Raw genomic sequence first — 19,334 nt, forward strand, 5'->3', positions numbered from 1 at the left:
CAACAACCAAATTAACGGATCTTCTTACAAACTCAAAATGCACATGGAAATCCTGGCCAAGACAGAGCCCAATTTCTACAAGATAAGCTTGAGTTTCTAACTACTGCGATTATCCCTCTTCAAAATCTTCTTACACACAATCAGTGAGTTTGTAACTAAAATAATTTTTTGATATCCTTGCTTCAAAGCAAAATCAGCTCTCAAGATTTATTCTTTTTTTTAATTATAATAGTTTTAAAATATAAAAATTCAAAATACATAAAAAAATAAATATATATATAAATAGTTACAATTTTAGACAATTGAAAAAAAAATAACAGTCGAAACCATTTTTTTCGTTTTTTTTTTCGATTTAAAAATGATGGATCGACTTTTTGGAAAGCGAAAATGGAGTCACCACCAATCTTTTCTTGTTTAGGTGTGATCGGATCACCTAGAAATTTGGGTTGTTTTAATAAAACATTTTGGTTTACTAAAACAATAATTTTGGTCTACAAAAATATGAGAAAATAGGCTCGGGAGTCGGTTACGTATGAGGAAGGATTAGCACCCTCATTACGCCCAAAATTGGTACCAAATCGATTAAATACTGTCCTTTTGTCTAAAATTAAAAATGTTTTTGAAATGTGGTTCTTGTTAATAACATTTGAATAACCCGAGTTCTTTGCCAAAAATCTTCTTGTTTCGACGTTCGAAAATTTATAATTCGAAAATAACAAAAGGATGCCCAACTATTTGGTCTAACGAAAAATCGATACCCAGCTCAGTAGGGCACAATTCCTCGAATTTCCAAATATTGACCATTGTCTCACCTTGGAAGATATGAGTGAAATTCCGAAGAGACATTCGATTATTTTGAACAGACGGGAGATTGCAACCTAACACGATAGGGCACTATTCCCCGAATTGCCAAACATCGAACATTTCTTTCATTTTAAAGAGTTTTTAGAAAACGTGAGTGAAATTCCAAAGGGATCTTCAATTGTTTTGAACAAATGAAAAAGCGCAACCCAGCACAATAGGACACAACATTTCAAATCCTCGATACAATATCATTTTATAATTTCCAAAACTCAGGATTTTGAAATTTCAAAAGGATATTTAGTTATTTAGGTTAAACAAGAAAAATTGAAACCTAGTAAGTTAGGGTACTATTTTCTTGAATTTTCTAAATTCGGAATATTGCCTTATTTTTAATTTGAAAAAAACATGGATGAAATCTCGAGAGAATATTTATTTGGTCAAACAGAAAATCGAAACCCAACACGTTAGGGCACAATTTCTCGAATTACCAAACACGAAATATTACCTCGATTTGAACTTTTATTTTTTTATTTTTTTATTTTTTTTAAAAGGGAGTGATTATGGAAACAAACTTGCAACGTATTTATTCGATTCATTTGAAGCAAAGAAAATGAAATAAATAATTTCAGGCAAATAAGTTGATTTCAAGCAAATAGGTTGGTAATCTCAATCATAATATAATACATGGGGATGCAAAACAAAGTAACAAATATGGAAAACATATATCAATAATATATTATACAATTTTTTGAAAACTACAAACACGAAAATTGAAACATGCCCAATGATAATAATCTTACCAGATACACTATTTAACGTTTCTAACTAATGGTTAAATAAAAATCTATTTTAAGAAAAATATTTTAAAAGGTAATAAAAATGTTAAAACAAATAAACTTGGAATGAACAATTTAAAAGTAGCTAAATTATATATATATATATATATATGCATAAACAGATAATACATACAAAAAATTTACAATAGATCGTAAAATAAATAAAAATAAAAATAAATAATACATAAAGTATATAAAGTTTAACATATAAATGAGCTTCAAAATAAGTATTATAAGAGGAAATTTAAAGTTAGTGTTATGCAAAATAATTTAAAATCAAGATTCAAAAATGTATATATGTATATAATATATATTATGTGCATAGCAATAGTAATGTGTACCTATATAAAATTTTAAAACGAATAATGTACATATTAACAAGTTGTAACATAGATGAATTATATAAATGCAACTATGTAAGAATATACAAAAGAATATAAGAATGATGACTATATAATATAAATCAATAATTATACAAAATAATTTGAAATAAGATTTACTTACCAACAATTAACAAGATACATAAAGCAAAAAACTTAATATAAACATTGTATATAAAAAAAATAGTAATATAGACAAGTGCTTGAAATAAACAAAGTATAATTTAAAATTGGGGAATAAATGGTATACATAAATAGATTTAAAGAGAAAATATAAACATGTTTGCAAGTGAATTCAAATAAGTAATTCAATTAAATTATGTGTATATATATATATATATATATAAAATAAAGAAAATAAAATAAAATAACAAAAATGAAAAATGAACAAAGGGAATACAAGAAATTAAAATCAACCTTTTTTTGCTTTGGATTTTTGATCTCTATGTGAAAATACAATATTTTTTTTTATCTCTCCTTCTCCTTTACATTTGGTTTTATGATGGCTTTTATAGCCTTGTTACAACATTTTTATTATTATTTACTATCTTTTCTTTTTATAAGTGGTAGACAAAAGAGGACTAGGACGGCGCTTAGGGCGGCACATAGGGTGAAGAGGTTAGGTTTTTTTTTTTTCTTCATTTTTTTATTTTTTTATTTTTATTTTGGGTTTTAGTTGAGTTTTGGTATTTGGGCTGTGATTTTATTGGGCCCCGGTCAAAATTTGGGTCTTACAATAACAATAAAGAATTGACAAGCATTAGATCAAATGTTGACGGAAATTGACTGATCAATTTTTTATTTTAAAATATTTTGATTTTTTAACTCTTTATTTTTTTCAATTTTGTTTGTAGTTCCATAAAATTTTAGCTAAAAGCTTTTTATTTTTATATTTTTGAGTAAAATATATATTCAACTTTTGAATTTTATTTATTTAAAATAATATTATAACTTATTTATATTTAATTTCAAGCTCTTTTTTTAATTTTGTAATAATTAAAGAGTAATCAACGTATTACCTCTTTATGTATTATTCATCCATGTGATCAAAATTTTAAAAATTTATAAGTATCAACCTTTTTAAAAAAATTAAAGTACGAACTTAAAAATAATTATCAAGTTCATAGATTAATCTATATAATAAATCAAAAGAAATAAGAAATAAATAAACAATAAAATATCCCAATAAAAATAAAAACTAAAGTTGCCAAACCTACAACCTGCGTTTTAAGCATATTTTCTTTCTGATTTAAAGGTTAGGAGGGTCGTATGTAAAAGTACATAATTTTATTTTGAAGATAAATCTTAAAATTACATATTAAAATCAAAATATTATATGTATATTTAAAATAAAATCAAATTTCAGTTATCAAATTACACGTTAAATCAAAATTGACATCTAACATTTTATTTTGTCAGCAAAACCGGAAACAGCCCTCAGATTTCTTGTTTTCGTCGGCAAAAACCGAAAGTGAGTGAAAAAGTTAGCATTTGGTTTTCGTCGCCAAAACCGGGGAATTTCGATCCGCATATCTGGCTTCAGTCGCCTCTTGATTTTGGGATTTTCCCCACTCTTTTCACCTATAAAAAACCCCAACCTCCATTTCACTTTCTCAACCTCAATTAAAAAATAAATCAACAATGAGTAGAGCATGGATTGTGGCAGCAGCAATAGGTGCAGTGGAGGCCCCTAAGGACCAAGGGATTTGCAGGTGGAATTACACAATAAGGTCGCTTCATCAACATGCAAGGACCAATATCAGATCATTTGCTCGTCATTCCAACATCCTTTCTTCACCTGCTTCTTATAAACTGGTGAATAATAAATCTGAAGAGAATATGAGAAAAGTAATGGATTTGAGCTGTTTTGGTCCTAATACAACTAGATTTTGACGTTCTATAAATAAAATGTTTAACAGAGTATTTCTTTCCCTCTCCAATTTATTTTTTATGGTTGAGCTTTGGAATATTCTCAACTTTTTGATGCAAAACATGTTTAAAGATTTTTGCCAGAGATGAAATCAAATTGAATATAGTTGTGGATGATAAACATGTTTGCAAATCTAAGATTTTTCTGAGTTACTATTTTCATTTGATCTAGTTTCTAAGGTTGCAGGCATGAATCAATAATACTTTTCATAAGGAAAATGTTTTATTTCCAAAGGCATTTACATAAATCTTATTCCCAAATCAGCAATTTGAGTTGCAGATTGGGTTTCAAGAAATAAAATATCTCCAAGTTGTTCTTCATTCCATTGAAAACACCCCAAATTTCAATTGCCAAAATGGTTTAGGTTGAGGTGATACGTGATAGCAGGGTGTAGCTATATATTTTAAAATATAATCTTATTTTTATATTTTATATTTTTATAAATTTTAAAAAGAATTAAATCAACATTCTAACATTTTTGGGAAAGACAAATTATAATTTTATTATATATTAATTTAAAACTTATGAATTTTGAAAATATAAAATAAATAATTTTTCATTTTATGGGGTAGGATTCTTCTCAATCCCCTTCCTTTGCTCTAGTCGCTCTGCTCTCTTTACAAGGGCGAAATTCTAATGGAGAGTTTAGTTTTAATGAATATGACAAAGATTTATCTTCAACTCAATATAACCTGTGATCATATAGGAAAAAAGTTTCTTATTGCAGTTGCAAGCTCTGAGCAAGGGGGAATCTGTCGGGCTAGTAGGTTCTCTGCACATGGAGAAATTTTTATTTTTTATCTTTTAAATTTTTAAAATTTTAAATTAATAATAATAAAATTATAATTTGACTTTTTTAAAAATAATAAATTTTTTATTTAATCCTTTAAAAATTATATTTTTCTATTATAAAATTTATAATTTAATTTTGCCCCTAAAAAAATTTTCTACCTTCGCCCCTTGCAACGAGAAGAATGCCAGTAAAAGTTGTAAGGACCAATTTTGGCCCGGGGCAAATACAAAACCAAGAATTATTACAAAAATAAAAACTATTATTATGATAGTCCATTAAACTGTCCAAATACATAACCCAAGTCCCAGACCCAATACAAACTAATACCTTACAGCCCAATATCAAAGACCAACCCAGATTACAAGCCCGATAGGCCCAATGTTTTTAGAAAAGACACCCTAGGGTTTCCTCCTCACAATTGCGCCGCAACCGCAGGCGAGCCCCAGCCCTCGCGCCGTACAACCGCCTTCAACGCCTCCGTACACCCCACGTCGAGTGCCACATATCCCCACAGCTGGCCCCGTACCCCTGTACCTGCGAAGAAATGGACAAACGACAGCAGCAAAAAGCAAAAAGATTGTATTTTGATTTTTGATTTTTCCTTTTAGTTTCGGCTATAAAGCCAGGAATGGATCGATTGTATTTGGTTACGCACATTTACGAACGCAACATAAACACAGAGATACGCACCAAAAAACAAACGAATATCAAGCAATCAAATAGAGAAAGCAAAGATTTCAAGGTTGTTCATTCATCGTTTTTCTTTTTTATTTATCTCCTATTTATTTTTCTTTATCTGTGATACGAGTATAAAGAAGGGGGAGGATCTCTTACCTGTCGATCGACGCCGACTTAATCGACAGTTGCCTCTCCGTCCAAGGCCAAACGGATCCTTGGGGATCCGGTCAGAGCTACGACGGATGATGAAGGCGCGCGTGGTGCCGTGGTAGCCTGCAAGTCAACCAAAAGGGCAAAGGGGACTGGAAAAGCCACAGAGCTGCGGCGCCGAAACCCTAGCAATTGGGTGTTCGGTTTTGTGGCTGGTAAAATGGCTGATTGCCATTTTTTTTATTGTTTTAAGCAAAATACGAAACGGCGCCGTTTCAAAGGGGAGGGTCCCCGCGTCAACCCGCTCCAGGACCCGAACCCGTAGCTTAGCGCAACAAATGGGTTACTTGCGAGCTGGGTCCTCCCCATTCCCGTGCGCATTCAATCGCGCCTTAGCTGATCCGTTTTGTTTTCTTAAATTAGCTCATTAATTTGTGCGCGTTTGCACTTTAGTCCGCAGTGCAGTGTTGCGTTTTGGAGGTCTGGATTATTTTCACATCTAGTCCATGTGCATTCGCACTTGTTACATTCTAGTCCCCTTTGTTATTTTGGCAGTTGTTTTCATTTATACTTTGCCCCTCTTATTTTAATTATTTTTAATTGAGTCTCTTTTCTTTATTTATTCATTTTATGGCTTATTATAGTTTTTTAAGACACATTCAATATTTTTTATCCGTGTTCACTTATTTTTTCTGTATTATAAGTTATTTTGATGATTTGATTTCGTTTTTTTTTAAAATCACTTTTGTAATGTTTTTTTACATACGCTATTATATATAAGTATACTTTGTATTGAAGTTAATTTTATTGCATGTATATATTATTAACCTTATATTAATTTACGCACATAATTTCTTTTAAATTTATTCTTTTACTTTATTATATAATCGTACGTAATATTTTTAGCTATTAACATATATGTATATACGTTTATGGATATCCGTATTTAATCTATAAGTTACTAAACCCGCATATTTTATACATATATTTTTCTTTTTACGTATATAAGTATGTTCTTAAATCTATTGTGTAATTAATTTAGCCCTATACATATTATTGTTTCTATGCTAATTTACACATACTTACTTTTAGATTTATATGTATATATATTAATACACTTATTATTTTAATAGATTCTTTTTTAAAAAAAAACAGTCTTTGCTTTATGATGTGTCAAGTATTTTCTTTATGTGCATATATGAAATAATTTTAGAAACTTCATTTTTTGCAATTGTAAAATTATTATTTTGAATATATCTTTATATTATATTGTTTTTGATGTTTTATATAGCCTATTATTTAAACGTTTGATATAAGGGTATGTATAATTTTAGACTAACTTAAAATTTATATATATATATATATATATATATATATATTATTATCTCATTCTTTTTATAAATTTACATGTACATTTTTATATATAAATCTATTTTGGGTGTTATGTCTTGTCATGTATTTTTATTATTCTTCTATACATATTTATTTAAATTATCATGTATTTTGTAAACCTTTAAAGGAGTTTGTGTTTAAAATATTTACATGCAATTTGATTCAAAGTTTTATTCTATAATATCTATTTCAATAATTATATATTCTTATTTTCTATGCAAATTTGTCAACTTATACATTATGTGTTTTAAAAATATTCATTCTACAATATATATTTTAATAATTGCATGTGGATATTAAGCTTGTCTTTACAAATGTTTTTAAATCCATCGATTCATATAGTGTGTATCGCGTACTTATCATTATTTTAAAATAATTTTATACCATATTGCTTCTTTGATTTGCATTTCGTTTTGTGCATCTAGTAGTAATCATTTTATATTATGTCATGCATGTTGTTGTAGCATATTATTTGTTCATTGTTTTATATTGTCATGTTAATTATTCTCCATGCATAATTGAAGTTGAGTTATATTTTCAAGTTAGTTATACTTAGTTGCTTAAATGTTTGTTAGTTGATTAAATAAATTGCATTATCTTCATTCTTCCATTCTCGTACCTCTATGCATACATATTTTATCCCATATCGTTGTTTTTCACATGGTTTACGAAATGTGGTTTTACAAAATCCAACCTTTTTGATTAATTTCGTCTTATTTCGAGTCGTATTAATATGTTTTAAGCTATTTTTATAATTATTCATTTAAAAATTCCTTAAAACGAAGGCAATACTCGGTGTTTGGCAATTCGGGAATCATGCCCTATCGTGCTGGGTTGTGATTTCTCGTTTGTTCAAAAAAATCAAATATTCCTTTAGGATTTCACTCATGCTTTTAAAAATTCTCCAAAACGAAGGTAATGTTCGATGTTTGACAATTCGAGGAATCGTGCCCTATTGTGCTAGGTTGCAGTTTCCCGTTTGTTCAAAACGATCAAATATTCCTTTAGAATTTCACTCGTGTTTTCCAAGGCGAAGCAATGTTCAATGTTTAGGAAATTCGAGGAATCGTGCCCTACTGTACTGGGTTTCGATTTTTCATTGGACTAAATAATTGGGCATCCTTTTGTAATTTCCACTTATAAATTTTTGGAAGTCGAAGTTTATCGTGTTTCCGAGGGTAACGGATAGTGTCCTATCGTGCTGGATGTGATGCTTTATTCCTCTGAAACAAGAGGATTTCAACGGCCAACTCGGGCTTTTCAAATCTTTGTTCAAAGAACCACATTTCAAAAACATTTTTAAATCTTAGACATAAGGACAGTATTTAATTGATTTGGTACCAATTTTGGGCGTAGTGAGGGTGCTAATCCTTTCTCATGCGTAACCGACTCCCGAACCCGTTTTCTCAAAAAATTCGTAGACCAAAATCGTTGTTTTTGGTAAACCAAAAATGTTTTATTAAAAATAACCAAATTCTTAGGTGACCCGATCACACCAAAAGAAAAATATCGGTGGCGACTCCATGTTCTATTTTCAAAAAATCGATTCCCTGTTTTTCATTAAATTTAAAATTTTAAAATAAAAAGATGGTTTCGACAAAAGTATTATGGAGGTCTTTGTATTAGGTGTTAGATCACATTTTACTGTTTTCACTAAAAAAAAGGCAAATTAGTCTCTATACATTAGATCAAATAGCAAATTAATCTCTTTGTTAAAAATTTCATTTGTTTTAAAGTTAAAATTAGTCATTATATCGTCAAAATGAGGTACATATAACACATCACATGTACCTATCTAGTTAACTTGTTAACCTAATTTCTAAAAGTAAAATAGATGATTTTTTATTAAAAATATTATTTTACTCTTTAATTTAACAGTCATTTAGTAAATATGACATTTGTTTATCACTCAAATTTGATGTTTTAAAATTATTATTTTATCTTTTATATTTATATTTTTAAAATGAAATGAAATAATATCTTTACCATGAACCCTAAGATATTTAAGTGAGATCTTCCTAAATTATTCTTTGTATTTCTATATCAAATGAACATTAAAATTATTAATAAATATAAAATGGGTGGAGCCGAAAAATTCAAATAGGAGCGAGACAGATCATGCTGATAATAGAACGATTATGGATTTATAATATCCAACCCACTTTATTTCATTTTTGAAGAAGTTATTTAAAATCCCATGTAGAGGAATATTATTTCTTTCTTTCTTTCTTCAAGACGACGTGCTTATAACCTGATTATTAGCAAGGGAAAAATTAATCACCTATGAAAATCAGAGTCATGGAATAGACAAATTTCCATATAAATCACTGAATCCAAAGAAAGAAGAAGAGAGAGGATTAAATAGAAAACTGTGCAAGTTAATATGACCAAAGATAAAATTATTCCATCTTTTAACCTCAACTACTAAAAATACACGTACAAAGTAAACCTAGAGACATCCAAATTCATAACATCCATTAGTTTGAATATATTATACACATGTAAAAAAATAAAAATAAAAAAAAAAATTATCCCACAGCATCTTTTCAATTGAGCTTCGATTCAAGTTTTGTCTAGATTTAATCTTGGATAGATGCATATTACTTTAAAGGTAGTTGAGATTTGATCTTAAAATTAGATTTAAAGTGATGCTTGTTTGAAAATTTAATTTGATTTAGATTTAATGGCTTTTGAAACTTGATCTTGAATTACTGAATTCTATTTCAAAGGTCGTGGAGACTTAATCTTAAAAACGAGTGATGGAGATTTGATCCAAGGGTCTTCTAGACCTGACCTAAAATTAATGTGGTTTGCTTCAGGGATCTTCTAGACTTGATTTTTGGGAACAAAATTAAACATTTTTAAATAAAAATTCAATTTGGCCCATAATTCAAAAATATAAAATTCTATTTTGACTCCCAAAAATTTAAACAAAATTTGATTAATATCCAATTCAATTCTAAAATCAAATTAAATAGTTGGTTTAGCACAAAAAGCTCACATAAGCCTCTATCCTAATAAAATCAAAGCTTAATAAGTATGCAGTTAAAAATCCGGAACAAAATTAAGTGCTTACATAGAACAAAGCAAAAGAGGGAATGAAAAGTTGACAATAAGTAAAGAAACATTGAAAATGCAACAAGAAACTTACAAAAGAAAGAAACTTGATAAATTCTGAAAAGAAATAGAAGAACATTGGAAAGCAAAAATGGCTAAAATTTACTCAATAAATGCAAAAGTGAAATTCCCTACAAAACCCCTAAGATCCCTATTTATAGAAGAAGATTTGGGCTTGCGAAGCGATGGAAAAATAGCGAAAAAGGTTCTCAAAGTGTTGTAACTATGGGCCAATAGACTGATGCCATGTCAAAATTGAGTAGTCACACCTTTTAGAGATGATAATTTAAAATTTTGAAACAACCACGAAATATTAAGTAATTTCACTATGAATAGTTCAAATGATAAAGGCTTCTCGTTCACAAAGTGACATTCCATTGTCCTAGAAAACACAATCTTAAACAAGTTTACTTCATAAATTTCTGTTTAATGAGGACCAATTGTTGTATCCCCGCAAATGGATACTTCTCATGCCATGAACACTCTTCCATATGAAGTGAGGGTATCAGGATGTCATCAAGGACAACCAATTTATTAGATTTAATCTCATTAATATTTTCAACTTCCTAAACTCATTATTTTCGAAAATGATCACATCAAGGCACCTCTAAACCATACCCTAATTAAACTGTACTTTATCAATGACGTATTCATACAATGAGAATAGAAGAGATTAATAATATTGCACGCTACTCAACTATTGTCGTAGCTCAAATAACCACTATCCTTAATGACTTTCCACACCCTCTATAATATATATCATTATTATTTTTAATGACTCTTTACACCACGTGAACCATCATCATTTTCTATCTCAAAACCTAATATAACTTTTTAATTATAACAAATCTTAATTTGAAATAAGTTATAAACATATAGGTTTGGGTACCGAATAAGGAAGTGAGAAATATTATATAGTAATAGAAGGTATAAAATATTATGTGCTATAGTCTGAGTGGTCCAAAGCCTTTAGTAATTATTATTTATGTATATGAAAGTACATAAGCCCATGCTGACATTCAACACAATAAGGACCCAACAACCCAAACATAAAATTTATTGAAGAAAACTATCATAAATAAAGAAACCGATTGATATCTTTATTGTTCGGTCTGATAATTGAAGAGATTTATGATGTGTAACTAGTTTTTCACTCTTCCCATTGCATCAATTGATTATTTGTGTAAAAATTTAAATGTTAATTTTTTTTATAATTTTTATTTAACTCCTTAAATTAAATCAATATTCAATTGTTAATGCAATTAAATTTACTTCTATTAAGTTTGTTGATATGACATATCAAAATTTGTTGAGTAATTTTGTTTTGTATCTTATTAATAGAGTATTTGGATATTTATACATGCTAGCCGTTCCTAATACTGACACTTCGTGCGGGCTTCAGGCCTACTAGACACGTGTCTCACTTTGGGTTCCTAATACTGACATTACGTGCAGGCTTGAAGCCTTCTGGACACGTGTTTCACCCTAGGTCGCCTGCAAAGCACGTGGTCTCTCTTCTGCGAGCTCCTTGAACACATGCTAATTAAGACCGTAGCCTTCTCTTGGTTCGTGCGAGCTAGATCCGAGAGCTGGGTCCATGAACACCCTTTGTTGTTCTTTCGCGATTCGCCTTGCACTCAACCATCTGGTGGGACCTATCTGGATCACGAGTAGGCGACCCAAATCCTATCTAAGACTCGAGTTGGTGATCACCGATGTATAACAAAATTTTTATTCTTTTAATTAACTCAATTTTTTTATAATAAAATTTTGTTTAAAATGAAAGCGAATTTGGGTAATGAATTTTTTTGGCTTAAATTCATATGCATTATGAATCAATATCAAATAATAAATCTAATACTTGAATTTGCAATATATAAATCCGTAAAAATAGATCGAATATTATGGAATATTTGATTTTTTTATTATACTATAAATTAGGGATGATTGTGTTATCGTTTTCAATTATATTATGGTTCTAATAATTTTATCATGGTTAAATTTGAGATTTAATTATTTTACTTTTATTTTGGTATAATTTGTGTTAGGTATAGAGTGTTTTCAGTCATATTATAGTTTTGATTCTTTTCTATGTATACTTTTGAGATTTAATTCTCATACTTTTGGGGACAAAATTTGATTTCTATATTATTATAATGATATTAGTTTCTCTAAATAATTAACACTATTCATTATTTTGATTAAAATGTTAAAGTGGATTTGTTCTAAAAATATTCACTCAAATTTATCTTGATAAAATAATTTTATTAGAATAATATTTTTTAAAAAAATTGGAATCAATATTTAATCAAAATAGTTAACATTATTGATTGTTTAGACTATTAATGACATCATAAAAATACAATTATAAAATTATATCAAACATTAAAGTATAAAAATCAAATATAGACAAGTTGGGTCAGTTCGGATTTATCTTTCTTAAATAGAGTTGGACTTGGATAAAAAATAAACCTATTTTTTAATCGAGCCTAGACTAAAAATTAATTTAAATACCTTGTATGGATCCGATCCGATCGATAAACACCTCTAATTTAAAGAATAAAATATCTTAATATTTGATTAATAATAAATAGTTGTGCTAAAAAAATCAGTGACAGTTCAACTGAAATAAATGAAATTCCATATCAGTTATTAATTATGGTCTTAACCATAAGGTATTTTTTAGTACAATAATTTAATTTTCTTGGTCATATAATTTTCAAGTTAACTTCAGTTAGGTGCGTGTATATGGAAGAGTAAAAATAAAGCATGAGAATACTGGTAATGCAATGATAATGCATAATGTGTTTTTTTTTTTTAACCAATGCATAATCTTTTTATTCATTAATATTTTTAATTCAGGAAAAAATATTTCCTCAATAATATTTTATTTTATTACAGAAATCATTCATCGAAATTATTTTTGCTCTATTATTCAATTCAGATTATATTTTTTTTACATAATGTTTAAAATTATTAATAAATAGGAATACGATGTACTTCAACGCATTCAAACTTACATTCTCTTACATTAACAAAAATTCTTATATCAATTGAGTTGAGACTCAATTAACATTTTTCATTATATTATTGAATAAGAAAAGAAGTATATGAAAACTGGTATAAGGTATAGCATTTATTAATTTACTTTTGGAATAATTGTGAATTATCCCGTACAGTAGAGACAAGCGGCATATCTTATCTTTGTTCGCTGGCCAATTTGTTGGCCAACAAAATGTTCCATTGCCAGGTAGGCAGCCTCAAACCTACAACTATTCCATCTAACTGAGTTTCTCTTCTTTTCTAATGTGATTTAATAAATAGAATTTTGTAAAGAAATATAGTTGAATTTAGGGATGAATCCAAAAACTCTGTCTAAAAGGACTAAAATAAAATTCTAAAATTTTAAGGGGGTTCAAGCTAAAAAAATTATTTAAAAAAAGTTTAGATCATATAATTAACTCTGAGAAGCGTCAAGAATATTTTTTTTTCATATATTGAAATGACTGAAAAACTTCAATTAAATGATTAATACTAAGAGGGACTATTAATGAAAATTTCCCACTTGACAAGGGGTCAATGCTGAATTGCATTCAATCTAAGTAGAGACTATTAAGGGATGACGGTGGATTTTACTAAATGTGAAATCAAGATTTTGAGAAACTTTTAATTTTTGGATTGGATAAACCTTATTTAAAGTTGTGATAATAATTTATTTGGAGTTCTAATTTTATAAAAAAATTAATTTAGTCCTTCGTTTAATTTTTCGTATATTTTAACTCTTGAACTTGTATTTTTTATCAATTCACCTCAAAATGGATGAAAAAATTAATTTTTATTAACTTTTTTGATGTGGCATACACATGGATGACATGTCAGCAATTAATTAAATTTTTAAAAATTTAAAAATATTTTTAAAAAATATCTTTTTAATTTTAAAATTTTTAAAATATTATTAAAATGTTGTGCCATTCATGTGACGATCCATGTGAATGCCATGCTAGCAAGTTAAAAAACATTAACTTTTCTATTAATTTTAAGTGATTTGACAAGAAAGTAAGTTCAAAGGTTGAAAAAAAATGAAATATTAAATAAAAGGCTAAAAAGATTTTTTTGTAAAATTAGAGTATTAAATAAATTATTTTGACTTTAAATTTTAATATGTATAAGGTGTATTTGAGGGCTTTTTTTCCATGTGTAAAATGGCTATAAATAATTACGGCTTATTTATATTCATTTATCAAGTTAAATACAATAATACAAAATAAATTTAAAGATTCATTTATTAAACAAAAACAAAAATGAATGAGATATGTTCAATTCTTTTCCTTTTTGTTCACAGACAAACTTGTTTGTGAATCATTTTAAGCTGTTTTAATTAAAACTAAACCAAAACTCATTTATTTTTTTTTATTATATGTGTTTTATTTGTAATTTATTTATGATATAATTATTAATACACCTACAAAATGAGTGCTTCTAAGTCCTAAACATATAAATAAATAGCCTTTTATTATGGATTTTTTATAAAAATGTATTTTCTAATTCAAAATTAAAAGATGAAATAAATAAAATTAGCAATTTTATTTTGACTTTAGAGTAATTTCTCAATTTAATATTAGTTAAATTCGCATCACTCATCAATTAAATTTATATTCAATTATAAAATTATAAAAATTATCATATAAAATCTAAAGAAAAATAGAATTTCGACTCAAAACATCTATAATAATTCATTTTACTATTTTAATTAAAATTATATTTAGTTTTTTATATATTTTTAAAATTATTACTTAAATATTTACATCATTATGCCATAATATGATATACTTTAAAATTGCACATTTCAATTTACACTATATTTTTTTTTGGTAATAATTTGTTTGCATAACTCTAATATCAAAACCATGAGAAAAAGAAACTCTAATATCCCAATTTAAGAAAATAATCTCACATTGTTTAAGAATAAGTTACAAATATATTTATGAGTCTATATATACATATATCTCATATCCAATATTACTTAAGAAAACAACAAAAATGAGACTTTAAGTTTATATAAGCTTTTTGGTAAGTTTTATTTCCACATCAATAGTTGACACAAAAAATAAATAAAAAATTTTTTGGTGCTGCCACTTTAGTACTGATGATTAGAAGTGTTGTTTTGTCAATATACTAAAAATTCTTCTAGCTAGGAGCTTTTTATCAAAATTGACCCATTCTCATAAATTTTTAAAAAATTGATCTATTTTTGTAATTTAAAAAATGACCATTTTTTGATAATTTAGTCCATAAAATCAAATTTTAAAATTAGTATATTAAAAAAGGTCAGCTATTCAACTAATCCCTAAAAAACATTAAAACAGTTCCCATGTTTCATTGACTTTGTGTAATAAGTACAAAACTATGTTAGGAAAAAAGTTAAAACAAATTATAAAAATATTATTATACTAAAATTTTCTGTTTTACTTTTAATTTGAGAACTTATGATGGACAACTATGGTTTATTTTACAAGTATTTCTATGTTTTTTTATTTAGAAATAAATTAATTTAATAATTTATTCACCTAATTAATTCCTAACTTCCCAACTAACCTATCCAACAAACAAGCCGACGTTTGTAAATGCACCTCTTTTTCCTTCTTTTTTTTTTTTTTTTAACTTTCACCTAATTTAATTAATCCATAATTAATGACCTTCGAAATGGAATAATAGTTTGTACTTTGAAGTGAAGAATACCCTTGAAACTTTAACTTAATTACATGAATGCCCCCCATGGTACAGTCACGTCAGCGACGGATGCCAAATTGCAATTAGTTGCAACTAGGTAAAGATATCAAATCCGACCTGCGTTTAAATTCGCCGAGAATGTAGCCATTTTGCATGCCTAAAATCCACAGACAAGAAAAAAAAAAAAAAGAGGAAGAAATTTAAAAATTAAAATACTTTTTAAAATATAAATATTCAATCCCTCGAGTATTTTTTTATTTTCTTTTTTCTGCGACGATAAAAAAGCCACGGTTACTTTCCATCCACAGTCGACGGGCTGACTTTGCGGCGGCCCATGGCGATCGTCGACCGGCATCAGCGGAGCTCCGAAAGAAAGATGTTTAGTCTTTGTCCCTTTTGGCAGACTTCGACCACGATGAACAACTCTTCCTCTTCTTCTTCCACTAAAAATCTCAACCACAATGGCAGTCGACACTCGGAGACGGTTGCCGCCAAGCGCTCTAAATCCGTCTCATCCATTGCTAGATCGCTTCTCCCTCCACGGCGCCGGCTGCGCCTCGATCCTTCTAATAAACTCTATTTCCCTTGTACTAACCTCACTTTGCTTATCCTTTGACTTTCGTAGAGCTAAATTGGTGTACCTTTTAATTTGTCTTTTATATATATTTTCTAATTGTAGATGAGCCTGGAACTCAGGCGAGAAGTGCGATCAGGTTGAAGAACACTAGTAAATCTCACGTAGCTTTCAAGGTAAAAATTGAATTTCTAATTTTTATTTACTTCTCTTGTCTCAAAATTTACTACAATTTGCAATTTCTTTTCGTTTAAAGTCATGATTTGTCAATGAATTATACTAATTTTGTTTACAATTTCTTAATGTCCATTGAAATGAGGCTTCATGCGACAGTTATAACGGTTATTTTCTGAAATTATCAATATTTACAATTAATATCATAACATTTGTTAATTACTTTGAATCATATGGCTGTTTTTATTAATTTAATTAACTAAAAAATTTTGTTTATTATTTATAGTTTCAAACTACTGCGCCGAAGAGTTGTTTTATGCGTCCACCTGGTGGTATTTTGGCGCCAGGGGAAAGCATTATCGCAACCGGTAATAAAATTTCCGCCCTTGATTTTGAGATTTTATTATGATAATGTTTGTTTGATTTGGTTTGTTTAATGTTTTTGTTTTGACAGTGTTTAAATTTGTAGAGCGTCCGGAGAATAATGAGGTGCAGGTGGATTTAAAGAGTAAAGTTAAATTTAAGATAATGAGTTTGAAGGTAACAGCTGGAGTGGATTACTTGCCTGAGCTTGTAAGTTTAGTAATGTTACTTATTCCTTGTATATTTGATGTTTTATCTTAAAGTTCAGTTCAGTCGATGTTTTTGTTTTTTATAGGATTCCATTAGTATGGATGGATGTCGAATGAATTTGAATGCGAATTTTCCTATATTTGAAAACATTGAAAAGGAAATACTTGTAAAGTTGGTACTGAAGTTGATTGTTCATATTTGGGTAAAATGAAATTCGCTTTAAGGGTTTTTCAGTTCAGTAATTGTTCTGTAATCTTACGTGGCGGTTTGACATGCGGTGAGGAATTGTGGTTAGAAAACACAAACTTCAACAACTTGTCTGTTTGGGATCCTATTACCTGATGAATTCTCTCTTTGTGGACGCCATTGCCCTTATCTCCTTACCATTGCTGGACTAGAGCCTAGCTTGGGAGAAGCGTTATGTGTATTCATATTATAGCTTTTTTTTGTAAGGGCTTTCTAATATGAATTTAGTCACAAATTATTGCAGAATAATGTGGTTTTTGGTAGCATTTAATTGATTGTGTAGTTATAGGTTAGAGTTCATTCATGTGAAGTGCCAGACATTTAATTCTTCTGGTTTTGTCTGAAATAAAAATTAGATAATCATTAGTAGAATGCCATGTGAGCTGGTGTAGGCATGTGCAATTGATCCTTCAAAAATATAAGATATTCCTTAGACTATTTAAAGTTTCCTAATATTACGTTTTATTTAATGCTTACTTGCTTGTTGGTTATATGTTATTTTTATTATAATTTGATTGTGTACCATTATTGGATGTAAATCCCTGCTAAACTTGAGATGCTGATGCCAACACAGAGCTTTTGATTATGCCTTCTCTTTTACAGTTTGATGAACAAAGGGATCAAGTGACTGTAGAAAGAATTTTGCGGGTTGTATTTCTAGATATAGGGCGGCCTAGCCCTGTAAGTGGCAAATTCTACTAATATTGTTTTGCTTTCTGCACTTAAGGGGTCCATGGTTTAGCCCTTCAATGGTTTAATTTTTCCTCTTGTTCCTTAAGGCATTGGACAAACTTAAGCGTCAGTTAGCTGAGGCCGAGGCTGCTTTTGAAGCACGCAAGAAACCTGCCCCTGATACAGGTCCCCGTGTTGTTGGCGAAGGTCTTGTAATCGATGAATGGGTAATTGACTGTCTTTATGTCTGAAACCATGCTCCTTTTTCCTTTTCTTCCTTCTTATTTTACTTGTATTAAATGAATTCAGAAAGAGCGAAGGGAAAAATACCTGGCACGTCAGCAAGTTGAAGCGGTAGATTCAACATGAAGCGGTGTTTGATCTTGCTGTGAGTGCTTTCTTTCTTCTTTGGTTGAATCCCTCAATTTATGACTTCTTGAGAGGAGGGAAGGTGAAGAGATGAGTTGACGGAGCAGTTCATGTAGAGGAGAACCGTGTGTTCTCATGCCATTACTCAGCATTATGAACAATGTAATGGCCAGGTACCCAACTCTTGGGCTAATGCCATCTTACTTGTAGATAATGGGTTTGGTTTTGTCATGAAAATAAATGCAAGGCACAATGCATGATCCTATTTGGTGTTCTTTTCGAGGTTGGAGTGCTTATATATATGTTTAGCCTTGTTATCCTGTTGAAATATTTGATTATAGCCATTGAATTCACTAGGGTTGTACTTTACACTGCTACTGTAGATGAACAAGCATGAATTTTGCTCTGGTTTGAAGTGGTTTATGTTTTTTCTTTATTGAATGATCACCTGTTCTTACCATGAAAAGGTAATGGTGTCAGATTTACTTGTATGACACTATGACATTGGTTACCTCCAGTAATTTCCGGCCGCTCAGCCGGCATCCTTTTTCTGAACTCACACCTCATAGATTCATAGAGCAATTGCGGGGTTTATCTCATTCATGTTTGATTCTTTTATTTATTTTTTCCTTGGATGTGCAGAAATGAGTGTACATTTACTTAGTGTGGAAATGGAACTTAATTGAAGGGATAAAAGCAAACGATTTAAATAATTTGGGGCTAAAATTTTATGGTTTTGATGAGGAAGTCATATTCATCGGATCTAGGATTTAGATTACGTTTCTTTTTGTCACATCCAAACAACCTTTTTGAGAAACACATGTTTGAGAAAGAAAAGAAAAAGAAAAAAGAAGCAGCCAAAGTTCATTTACTTTTTCCCTTTTTCAAGTTACTGTACTTGAGGCATTTCAACATA

The 19,334-nt window shown here is 29.0% G+C and overlaps 1 protein-coding gene and 1 long non-coding RNA gene across 2 annotated transcripts; one reads left to right on the forward strand and one right to left on the reverse strand.

Annotated features, from left to right (window-relative positions):
* Positions 1–4,981: 4,981 nt before the first annotated feature.
* On the reverse strand, positions 4,982–5,968 carry LOC108480749 (uncharacterized). Its single transcript, XR_001870680.2, has 2 exons — positions 5,578–5,968; positions 4,982–5,277 (listed from the first exon to the last, which is right to left on the reverse strand). It is a non-coding gene; the product is annotated as an uncharacterized LOC108480749 (long non-coding RNA).
* Positions 5,969–15,900: 9,932 nt separating this feature from the next.
* Positions 15,901–18,884, forward strand: LOC108480184 (vesicle-associated protein 4-1-like). Its single transcript, XM_017783083.2, has 7 exons — positions 15,901–16,397; positions 16,490–16,560; positions 16,845–16,926; positions 17,013–17,131; positions 17,981–18,058; positions 18,157–18,276; positions 18,359–18,884. The coding sequence occupies exons 1-7, from the start codon at positions 16,145–16,147 to the stop codon at positions 18,416–18,418; spliced, it is 783 nt and encodes a 260-aa protein (XP_017638572.1). The 5' UTR covers positions 15,901–16,144; the 3' UTR covers positions 18,419–18,884.
* Positions 18,885–19,334: the final 450 nt, after the last annotated feature.

Source organism: Gossypium arboreum, chromosome 1 (assembly GCF_025698485.1).
Source record: "Gossypium arboreum isolate Shixiya-1 chromosome 1, ASM2569848v2, whole genome shotgun sequence".
Lineage (NCBI taxonomy): Eukaryota > Viridiplantae > Streptophyta > Magnoliopsida > Malvales > Malvaceae > Gossypium > Gossypium arboreum.